General features: G+C 43.0%; 1 protein-coding gene across 4 annotated transcripts in view; it reads left to right on the top strand.

The window, feature by feature from the left end:
* The window catches only part of CHN1 (chimerin 1), a 92258-nt gene extending 80530 nt beyond the window's left edge, over positions 1-11728 (top strand). For all 4 annotated transcript variants that reach the window (XM_041472824.1, XM_041472826.1, XM_041472825.1 and 1 more), the window contains 5 exons: positions 6395-6568; positions 7280-7357; positions 8474-8611; positions 9605-9710; positions 10804-11728. In XM_041472824.1, the coding sequence (XP_041328758.1) occupies positions 6395-6568; positions 7280-7357; positions 8474-8611; positions 9605-9710; positions 10804-10975 (668 nt within the window). In that variant the 3' untranslated portion in view covers positions 10976-11728. The remainder of the gene's footprint in view (positions 1-6394; positions 6569-7279; positions 7358-8473; positions 8612-9604; positions 9711-10803) is intronic.
* The last annotated feature ends 396 nt before the right edge of the window (positions 11729-12124 follow it).

Here is a 12124-nt window from a genome sequence, read left to right as displayed (position 1 = left end):
TCCCTGGATGCTTTTGGTGGTATTTTGGGTTGCGCCTAATAACACCAGTTAGCACGACCCTCTGAGGCCGTACACAAAGCACCAGTTCTGCAGCCTTCATAGTTTTGCTCCAGACTATCTGAGCCTGCTACACATGTAGCATTTCCTGTCTTCTGCTTTCCTTGGAGCAGGTAACTTCTCTCTGAAGAACTGATAGAAATTAACTTGCAGCGGAACTATCAGTGTGCAGATAACCAGCTCCCACTGACAGACCCCAAGCAATATTGCTGCCAGCCCTGACCGCAGTAAGATCTTGGAGTTCATTTTCAAAACAGCCAAAGTACAGTCTCAAAGCAGGATTGTTTTGTGAATTACTGCTTAAGTGTTTAATTTTCCCATTTCATCCGTTTCCTTCTCCAGCAATTGAAAGATGTCTTCCAGCTGCCCCATTTCCTTTGCTACTTGTTTTGCCTTGCTATGAAATCCTTTGTGTTGGACAGCCCTGTGTTGGTCCATTGGTGTGTAAGGATGAAGGAGAGCACAAAGGAGCCTGTGCATCCTCAGGCACTGATTGTGCAGGCAGAGTGCTCACGCTTTCTGTGCCTGGAAAAACAGCTGATGCTCTTGTGACTAAAATCAGCAAAGGGAAGGGCAAGGTGTTCTCATCACGTTGCCCACTCTCAAGGTATTTTGCATGGCTCAGTCATGAAAAGCTTCCCCTCTGCCCACGCTTGTGCCTTACAAACACATCCATGCTCCTTCTGAGACGAACACCCGGATCCTGCTGGTTGTGGAATGCCGGGCACAGCCAGTCAGCCCAGTAGAGGAGCAAAGCAAAGTCACAGAGGTCAGGGCTGTGGGAAGGGGGCTGGACAACAGCCCCTGCCCATCAGCAGCAGGTGCTGATGCTGTTGGAGATATGTGCTGCCTGACAAGCTGTTCCACCAGCTCGAGATCTGGTGGTGTTCCTGCAAGGAATGAGCTCCGGAATTTTGAAATGCTAATCAGACAGCAGAGCCTTGCTTCAGAGCCATTCCCCAGGGGAAGCTATTCTGGAGCTATATATTCTTGAAACTGCAAGTCCTAAAGGCAGCTTTATCTCCAAGCCCACACAGACCTGGAAGCCTTGAACACGCCAGTGGCACAGCCAGGGAGCTGTCGAGGAGGTAGGCAGGTGTCGTGGCAGGAAGCCTGGGGACTTCTTGAACAGGCTGACTCTAATCTTTCAAAACTTCTGTAAAATGAAACCGTTGTCACTAAGCATTTTGGAGGCACAAATGTAGGTATTCTTTTGATTTGAGATAAGGGAATATTGGCTGGTTTGATGGGCTTTTTTCCTTTTTGTTTCATCAGCCCTGATTTTTTGGTAGCATTAGGTAATTATGTTGCCAAGTAACTAGCTGCCCTCTTGAAATTCCTGTCTTAAAATAATGTACCCTGTAATGATGTGGATGTAAGCAGGTTTTAGGGAACATACTCATATGTTTGGAAGCAATTTTTGCCATGGGGCTGCTTAATGAAGTGGCTTAAGGCTCTTTGGTGGGACCAGGCTTGCTTCCAGATGTGCATTGCAGGTGAACACATAGCACATATTTGAGGCACTGTGGCAGCTCCAGTGTGGCCACCCAGGTGGCAGCCGTGGAGCTGAGGAGGAGGACGAGGGCAGACCTTCACAGCACCGTGCTGGATTGTGCCTGGAAGCACGGAGTGCAGCACGTGGGGCCACTGGGGCTGCTACCTTCGCTTGCCTGTTGGAACACGCTGCGTCCCATGAAACAGAAAACGCTGCTCCCTCTGCTACAGAAAATGTGTTACATTTTTAAAGAAAAGCTACGAGCTCATGAGTGATGTATGAGAGCAAATGGCTTTCTAACCTATTCACCCTTGCAAGAAGGAACGATGCCAGTACTTTGTGCTTGTGTAGAGCCCGCTGTGTTCCTGTGTCAGCTCAGGTGTGAGGGTGTTGCCCTGTCCGGTAGGCGCTGCAATGGATCAGCCCAAGGCAACACTCGGTGCCAGCACTGCAGCTCCGTGCTCCCCACCCTCCTGCACTTACCACAAACCTCAGAAGAGTCTTTCAAGACTTCTTGCAGATAATGTATATCTACCCTTTAGCTCTTAAAGCTGCTCTTCAGAGTGATAGAACACATCAATTTTGGGGGGAATAATTTGGACATATAATTAGAGTGATGTATGTAACACGTAGTATCATTCCGATGGAGCATGATCAGCAGCCATGTTAGACAGTAAATCATAAACTAGAGGAAATCTAAAACTGACTGAAGTCAAATCAACAGTATAACAAAACACGACAGCTGAGTATATTTGAGTCTCTGCAAATATTTATACTGTGTGCTCATGGGGCAGTAGTAACATACATCTATCTGTTGGCTCTGCTCATGCATTTAATATGAACATGTTATTTGTTCTCTTAGCCCAGTGGACTAACATCAGTATTGGCTGTTTCTATAACATTACCAGATGTTCTTCTAGGCATCATAGGAAACTATTGTCAGGCTGGTTTTAAACTTATTACTTCCCATAGAAGTAATGTCACAGCCCATATGAACTCGTAGATCAATATGCTGTTAAAGCCAGGGCAGCTTATCACCGACTTTCAGACCTGTCATCTAAAATTACTTTCTGCGCACCCTCCTTAAATTTCCAAACTTCCTATAAACTCTTGAATTTATGACTGCATTGGTTTTGGTCCATGTGGTATATTTGAAAGGTGGCCACAGTTTGATAGCACTATAAAAGGAACAGTAAGAGTGATTTACAATTCTACTTCTTAGAAATCATCTCTATAAGGTGAAACTGATTAACCAAAGTCAGCAGAAGTTTTACTGTTGACCTGCAAGAGCTCATGACTGCATCTTTTACATCTGTCCTGTATTATTCCGGGATTTATCAGCAGATACAATGCTTTAGGGGGATTTCTCTGAAGCTCCTCACCAGCCAGCAGGTTCTGTAAATGGGTAAGGCTCCTGGTTACTTTGGATCCAGAGTAAAGCTGCTATTCTGGATTTATTTTGACATAATGAAAAGTAAATAGATCATCCATTTGAAATTAAATTAATCCTCTTGGTCTTAATGAACGCAGCCAAATTATGAAGCTCATGTGCAAACAAGGCAAGCCGTCCTAAGACTACCCATGGCAGCATGTTGGGAGATTGAGGACTTGGCTTTCCTCTTCCTTCCCACTTGATTCTAATATAATGGCTTTTGGAGTTTTCAAAGCAGTGAGAACAGAGGACTTTTTATTTATTTATTTAACAGTATTCAGTTTACAGTATTCCTGTCATTTAGGACTAACAAGTAAGTTGAGTATAGTTAAGTACAAAACTGGGACATTCCCAGTGCTCTGTGGAGAGGAGGACTGACCTCCTGCCATGGTGCTTTTGAGCTCGGTGGAGTTAGCAAGACATCATCCTTAGTTATCAAGTGAACCAGAGATGAGTGAAGTGACTGAGACATGGATGTTCTGCCTTTTATGAAGTGTTGTCAGCTGGGGTTAGAGGCCCACTTGCTTCAGGAAGCACAGCACTGGTGAGTTTCAGGTTCTTCATTGGAAAAAAATACCATCTTCTGATGTAAATTCACTGAAATAACCTGGATATATTTACTGATATGAAATTGCTAAAGATGGTTTTCTGTGCTTACACAAAAGGCAAGAAGCCTTAGTTATCACAAGGACACCACACAACTCAATAATCCTGAACATAAGGCTCACACGTTTTCTAAACATTAGGTATCTGAAATATTTCCACGTTTTAAATGTTTCTCAGGAGTGTTGATAAGCCCTTAAGCAGTGGATTGGTGCATAAAATCTAATCAAATGCAAAGGAAGAACAAATGAGAGAGGAGAAAAGTTGACTTCTGCATTTGTAATTGTTATTCTGGGATTAATGAGGTCAGATTCAAAGCCTATCTGACTCTATGGGATTAGCAATAACACAATTACTGTCAGAAGCAAGGTTTTCACAATGAAAACATCTCTGTAAATTGAGATTTTAATGAATTGAAACTTTCTTGTATATAAATATAATTAAGATTATCTCAGTCAAGGCAATAATTGGTTTAAGTCAAGTGTAAGGTACTTGGGAGTATGTGGTTTTTTTCTTGTGTATTTTATTCTTAATTATCCTTGGGTTCCCAGAAATGTAACTCTGAGCTATATTGCTGTTTGTGTGAAGCAGCTAATTTGCACTCACAGAATCCTTCATGAGTGAGGTGCTGCCATCCCAGTGTTGTAGACATCATTTTTGATAGACAGATATTCATGCTTGTTGGAAGAGGTGCTTCTTGAGGCAGTTTTAGGAATTGTATGTACAATAATTATATTTGCATTTGTAAATACTATTATTACAATGTTAAGGTTTATTCCTAATTAAAGGAAGTCAAGATTTAAGATTTCCTATGTGGTCTCAATTTGCTTCCCTTGTGTGTGTGTTAAGATGTTGCCTCTAATTATTTGACTATTTTTTATTTTTACTCCTCAATTTTTTCTTTATTTTGAAAGCAGACTGCTTTAATAGCGCCTATTCAGTATTTTGTCTTGTTGTTTTTACAAGTGCTGGTGTTACTAATGACACAGTATTCAAACCTTACACCAAAGAAGACTTATTTTACCTGTGCATTTCCACAAACATTTATTGATTTGGTTCTACAAGACCCGGAGGAGGCAAGAACAGCTTCTCCTTGCCCAGGTCACATGTTTCAGTGAATGTGGGCTCCCTATTTAAAGCCCAGAAAGACCTGGTTTTTCAAAGTTCAGGCAGGATGCGGCACAGGGCACAGATATTTAAAGCAAAGGAGGAACTCCCCTTGCCCATGCTGCCTGGCAGGCTCAGTTTCTTTGTTCTGTGCCCCAAAACTACAGGAAGGGAGAATGCTGGGCATGTGGTCACTTCGGGGTCACTTTGGGGTCTTGGAGCACTTGACTAAGTGTGGGATTTAAAGAAGTGCTCGGGTGAAAGCAAGGCTGTCCCTGTTCCCTCTTTGGCAGCACCGAGGAGCCCGGGTGCCCAAAGCGCGCTTCCCCAGGGGCAGCAGTGGGCTCTGGGCTCTGCTGGGAGAGCTGGGGCAGAGCAGCGCCAGGCTGGGCCCGGGGCACCGTGTGTGTGCAGGGGTGTGCGTGGCCAGCCTTTGCCCACGGGGGGTCACGGCACAGAGCTGCAGCCAGGAGGGAAATCCAGCACCGCAGCTCCCTGCCCGTGCACTCCCCGCTCTCAGGAGGAACGAGGTCACTCCTGCACAGAAGGACCTCCAGAGAATTCTAATCAGCCATTTCATCTGGAGCAGGATCTGAGCAAGTTCTGATGGATTGAAGGTGACATGCCAAACTTTAATTGCAACCAGAAGATCCTAAGTGACAAATCCGGTTGTTTTACAGGTCTTTTAAGTAAACAAAGTGCTTTTAGCAGCAGGCTGCAGCTGACTTAGTGGAAATTAAACCTAGCCATGAATTCTGGGGTTTACTGTTTTGGAAAGAACTAAGTCACATAACTTGGAGCTTTAATGGAAGTACAAGTATTGGCAAAATCAGCAGGAACAAAACAGGAAGGGATTCTCAGTAGATAGATACCACTCCTGCAGTGAGAGAAGAAAGTACAGATTTTCACCAAGGCATCGATCATTCAAGCTCCTACATCCCTTAATGCTGTGACAGGGCAGGGCACTCGGGATGGCAGGGCAGCAGGGTGCAGGAACACCTGCAGAACAGGGGTCCCTGTGCATCCCAAGTGCACAGCAGAGCGTGGCAGCCGCCCTCGCTGGGATGTGGTGCTGTTCTCGCTGGGCTCGGCTGTTTCCTGACAAGCACGGGGCAGTCTGCATGGCAGAACAGCAGAGATGGCACAGGGTCAGTGCCAGGGGTCAGCTCCCTTCCAGGCAGGGCAGGACAGCACTGCCACACCTGTCCCTGAAATGGCTCAGATTTTGGCACTGCCTTGCCAGCTCACTGCAGATGGGTTATAGCCTGTTTGTAACCCAGTCCCTACCTTCATCTCCCCTAGGACATGTCTAGATGTGCCAGATCCACGGCTACATTGAAGATGGAGGTGTTAGGAGAGCCCCAGTAACTTGGGAGAAAAGTCTTCATTGTGACAGCAGTGTATGTAATAGTGGTGGGGAACACAACTGATCCCTAGCTCCTGATTTGAAAAAACACACGGAAAGCTTGTCACTCTGTGTTAGCCCTTCTAGAAACAGAATAAATGTCTTGGGTAGGAAGTCCTTCTGACTTCAGGGCTGTCCCTTCTTCAGGTATTTGGTGGTTAAGGGTCCTGAAGAGAAGTAACTGTAGTGAGCTGAGGTCGGATCCTGCCGGAGCCATTTGTACTCCACAGCGCTGATCTCAGAATACATTTTCAGCGAACACCAGCCTAATCATGTTTTCATTTTTTTCCCTCAGATTGTGGTTTAAATGTGCACAAGCAATGTTCCAAGATGGTCCCAAATGACTGCAAGCCAGACCTGAAGCATGTCAAAAAAGTGTACAGCTGTGACCTTACCACGCTAGTAAAAGCACACTTCACCAAGAGACCAATGGTGGTAGATATGTGCATTAGGGAAATTGAATCTAGAGGTAAGGCATCGTTAATGGACTTCTGTTGCTTTACTGATAATCCATTTAGATTGATCTGGGTCATCTGGGTTTCTGCTGAATGTATGATTGCTCAAAACAGATTTGCACAAGACATTTTATGACTGCCAATTACCCTGCACAGCTAATATTATACTGTGCATTATTTCATGGTTCATACCATTTATAATTTTTATAGATTCTGCTAGAAATTGCTTAATGGGAAGTTGCTGCTTTGTAGTTACATATTAGTGCCTATCTTTCCAATAATATATTCATTGTAAAAATTAAATTAATGTGGCAAAACAAAGGGGGTTCATATTAATGTGTTCATTCTTGCTAGTTTCCCTAGCCCACACTGAGTATCGTTTTCTAGAATTAAGGTACTTCCTTTTATTCTGAAATAATGACTGATCATCAAGTATGTTAATCTGAGTTATTTTTAAATGAGCTGTAATTGGTTTAATACATTCCTTCAGCTCTGAAGTAATTTTCGTAAGTACAGTTTAGTGCTGATAGAACAAGGCATCTATTGCAATGGTCAGGGTTAAAAACCCAGGACAGGGTTTTGTTCTGGAAGAAAAACCTGATAAGGCTTTTAAAGCATGTCTGCTTTTTCTGCCTTAAATGAAAAACATGCCAAGGGAAGAACCTGCTTGAAGGCAACTGTAAAACTCAGGACTAATTTTAATCTTGTTAAAATGTTCATTGCAGGTCTTAATTCTGAAGGACTGTACCGAGTCTCAGGATTTAGTGATCTTATTGAAGATGTCAAAATGGCATTTGACAGAGGTACAGTCTTTCCTGCATGCTGGAACTTGGTGCTGATGTCTCAAATATACACAGTTTTTCTGCAGAGCCTCTGTCTCACGCTCCACTGCACCGTCCGACGGCTGTGCTGGCAGGAGGGGAGACGCCCCATCAGAAAAGCACGTCAGCTTCACTTTGGCCTTTATTACAAAAATCTCCTTTTCTCCTTCCATCAGTATCTGTGCTCCAGTAACCATGTGTGTAGGAAGGACGAAGCTTTGTGAACTACTGCCCTAGTTTGCAAGTCAAACTGTGCTCGGAGGGGTGGGGGAGGGAGAGAGGGTGAGTGGTGAAGTGCCTTAAGAGAGCTGTGCAACTTAAATCCATCTTTCTGGATGAAAGCTCCAAAATAATAAGATGAATGCAATAGTGCAAACAAAGTTTGAATTATTACAGACTAAAAGAAGGTCACTGAGAACAAACTCTTCTCTCTGAGAAAAGACAGTGGGAAAATTAAAGGCTTTCCAGCTGCAGTCCCTCTATCCCAGTAGAAATCAAGTCCAGAATCCATGCTGGAAACTCTCTTTCCTGTTTGTCTGGGGGACTGGACCGCTTCAGGCAACATCTGCGGTGTTAGCAGGGTGGGGACGTGCTGCAGAAGCCAAGTTCTGGATGTGTGTCCGCTGCAGTTTGGAGTAGGTAGTATGTTCTAGTTAAATGGTGAACACATGTTTTTCCTATAAAATAGGGGGGCTGTGAACAAAGCTGGTTTTCTGCCTTTTACTTTTTTCCCAGACTCCCTGATATGTGTTGTTTTGCAATGCAGTGTGTTGTTCAGAAATAGCTAAACGTCCATACCTTAATACAAGACAGGTACTGCAAGATCATTCAGGCAGGTTTTAAAAAAAACCCAAACTGTATTTTTTAGTAATTATTTGAAACAAAGAAAAGATATGTTACTTTATAAAATGCTTGAGGTTTTCACCCTGAAACCATGAACATCACAGTCCAGTAACAGTTTCACGTACCACAGCCAAAATATGTAGTTGTTTCCTTTTCAATAATGTTTGCTTAAGCGAGTTATTATTTTTCTTTTGAATGCTGCTCTACATCTGTTTACATTTCCAAGACTTTAATATCAGTGCCTTCTCCACACAGATGGGGAAAAAGCTGATATTTCTGTGAATATGTATGAAGATATCAATATTATCACTGGTGCACTTAAACTGTACTTCAGGGATTTGCCAATTCCACTCATCACATATGATGCCTACCCAAAGTTCATAGAGTCTGCAAGTAAGTGTAACACATTTTTTGTCTGCTTTTCAGTCTTAGCCTTTTCTCCTTTTTGTGCAGGACTGTCCTGTTTGTTTTATCGCTGTCCCACCAGCTCTTACCCTGCATGCCCGATTTAGTAAGGATTGCAGGAGTAAACATGCAGTGCACATTACGGCCTGACCACGTGATGCTACGTGAGCATGGTCACATTTTCCCTTGCCTTTGTCACCAGGAATTTTTCCTTTTCATCACATATTATGGATTACATCACTGGGGTGTCTTGCATGAGTCCTGGGTACTTGACAGTGATTATTTAAAGTCTGTTGGTTTTATGGTGCCAGAAAGAAGGTGATTTATGGAAATGTTTAGAAATAAGATGTCGCTTGTTTCTGGAGTTGTCCGTTTTGGGTGTTTTCATAAGCTGATAACCACTCATTCTCCCAAAGCCAGCTTTGGGGCTGGCCTGGCAGAAAGTGGGCCTACAGGCACAGCAGTAAGCCCAGCTGGAATATCTCTCCCAAACATCCTGCTGCCTGAAGCATTTCTGTGATGTGTTCACACCAGCCACACCTGGAAAGGTGTGAGGTAGCCGTGGGTAGAAAACAAGGACTTGGATGCTGGCCTTACAGCTCCTTTGGAGAAGGCTTTTTCCAAGTCATATGGAGGCAGCCAAAGGCACTGATGGCAAAGTTCCCAGTACCTTCTGCTCTCCCGGAGTTGCACCTGCAGATTATTTGTGCAAAACCAGTCCAGTCAGCAAGATTGCCAGAGGATTTTTTTAGTAGGCTGCAGGGAATCTTTCAGTGGAGTGCAGTTTGCTTTGGGAAGTTTTCTCTGTCCAAAACCAGTCACATCCTCACAGTGCTCCAAGCACCTCTTTGGACAAACAAATCCTCCATGAGTAATCCAGCAGAGCTGTGAGACCCTGTCTCCTGTGCAGGCCAGGTTGTTGCCTTTCTGTGTGTGAATTCTGGCTGTTCGTGTGGTGACAGTTGAACATCTGTGTTTCAGAAACCACGGATCCGGATGAACAGCTGGAAATTCTCCACGAGGCGCTGAAGCTGCTGCCACCTGCACACTGTGAAACATTACGGTATCTCATGGCACATCTGAAGAGGTGGGTGCAATAGCTGCAAAGAGCTCTAAGCCACACTCATTTCTAGCAGAATTCCATGTTAGCACCTCCAGAAAAGTCTGGTCAAGGCCCACCAAATCCTGCAAAGGGCCTGTGGCAGGAGTGGTACTGTACACAATGGCAAAAGTCAGACACAGGGGATTATCCCTTGCTAAGCAAAACCGAGGTGGCATGTTAGGGTGTCCATTTTAGTTTCTCAAGTAACATGAACTTACTGTCAATATGTAAGAATCATTCCCTTTCCATAGGAAACTACTTTATTTTAAGGTCTCTTCTGCCTTTTTTCATTATGTAGCTCCTCTACAAGTAGGACTGTGTTGACTCTGCCGAGTGCCTCAGGCAAAATTCAGCTACTGAGTTTCTGCCTGATTTGTCCCTTTATTTCAATGACATTTCTAATGGGTGTTTTAAACGGACAAAGGGAGGAGAGACATAGGAACAAAAAACTCCACCTTACAGCTTGTGATGTGTGAAGTTAATTTTTCCTCACCCTGTTCAAGATTAGCTGTTGCTGCTCTACCTAGCAAGTTGGTTTTGCACATCATATTTCTGGTATAGGTGAATGATAAGGTAGAAAGGTGACAAAATTCACTATTTTTAAACTTCTGTTTAATGCTTTGCTAAAAGGAGCTGTGCTGCTCAACAGGCCATTGTCTTGCTGCTGAATTCAGGTAATCAGACACAGCTCCTTTATTTGGAATACTTACAGACTGGAGACACAGCAAGTTGGTAACATCAGCCTGACCTGCTTTCAAATAAAAACTAAGGCAGAAAGGGAGAAACAGAAGAAAAATCTTGAGTTTGTAGTTTTTGTATACCAAAGGACTTGTTCATGCAGTGCAAGTGAGCACGGTCTGTGTGCTCCGAGGGGGACAGACACTGACTCACCACAAACCACACAGCATTTGCTTTCACTCGCTCCCAAGTGTTTCACCTGACACTCCCATGTGTCACCTGCTGGAAACAGTGGCCTCTCCTTGGGAAAGGCACACATTTCTGCCCAGTGTCCCTGATTTTCAAGCATATGCAGGCATGGTCTGGCACCCATGTGAGAATCACTGGGTTTTTTTTACAGAGTAACGCTCCATGAAAAGGAGAACCTGATGAGTGCAGAAAACCTGGGCATAGTTTTTGGACCAACTCTTATGAGAGCGCCGGAGCTGGACGCGATGGCTGCGCTGAACGACATCCGCTATCAGAGACTTGTGGTGGAGATGCTTATAAAAAATGAAGACATTTTATTTTGAATATTTTGGGGGTTTTGTAATAAAAAAGGAAGCAACAGTGTTCTATGGATGAAGGAATATTTTAAAGTAATTTAATGGCTCTTGTCACTGAATTCCATATTTGCTAGAGCTTTCGATGTATTCAGAATAAAAATGAAGGAACTCTTTGTCGTTTCTGTAGTGCCATTCAGCTGATGTTGAAAAAGGTTAACACATACTTTCCAGTACTAGTAATCCTGGGTGTTTATCATGTTGAAATAAAAAACAAAATGCCTAAAGCTATTGCATGATTTGCTCCCTGTTCTCCCTGTTCTGGTGAGACTCATTCCATGAAGAAAACAACTGAACTGGTGCAGCATCTTTGTTCTGGATAGTTTGTGATTGTAATTCAGCATGTTTCTCCGTGTAAACCTGTTGTGAATTTGCTTTTTTTGTTCTATGTAATTGGTTTCTAATACTAAAAAGAAGGCAGACTTCTGTGAAATGGAGCCTCTGGCCATTTATTGACATTTCATATTCTCTTCCACTTCTGGGGCTGATTTCTTCTTGGGTTTCTTTCCATTTTTTCATCATATAGTAATTTGTTTTTAACAGAAACAAAATTGTACTTTAAATGTTACTTTAAGTAATTCTCCATGATGTTTATGGTGGTTGCAGTGAAATCTGCAATACTGAACAGTGTTCCTTTATTATTATTGCTATTTCAATTGTAATTTTGTATTTTTATCTGGCATGCATATATTAATTTATTAAATTTTGCTTTTAGAACTCTAACATTATGCTATTTATTTTTACTTTCTGAACTTGTTTCAAAAATACTGATGGTTTCATTTCTTACATTGGCATTTTAGTGCTGAACAACCTCTGACTTAAAGAATTGAGTTAGAGTTTCACCAGTTTTGACAAGACTATTCTAAATATTTTGGGTCCTGACACGTTGCTAAGGTTCCCACAAATTCCTGTCTACTTTGAAAACACCTCTCTTCCTTGTCCAAGATGCCTCTCAAGAAGGCTTCAGAACTCTTAAATAAACCAAGAAAAGTATTGTCAAGCCATCTCCTACTTCATAAAATATATCTGTTGTTATAATTGCCTCTGTGTGAACTGGAATGGCAGTTCACAATTACACAACTGTAGCTGCCCACAGTAGATGGATACACTACTGAATTT

The sequence above is a fragment of the Pyrgilauda ruficollis genome, unplaced genomic scaffold (genome assembly GCF_017590135.1).
Source record: "Pyrgilauda ruficollis isolate IOZ18807 unplaced genomic scaffold, ASM1759013v1 scaffold3, whole genome shotgun sequence".
Classification (NCBI taxonomy): domain Eukaryota; kingdom Metazoa; phylum Chordata; class Aves; order Passeriformes; family Passeridae; genus Pyrgilauda; species Pyrgilauda ruficollis.
Note: the sequence above shows the minus strand (reverse complement) of the source record. Positions and strands in the feature narration are given on the sequence as shown.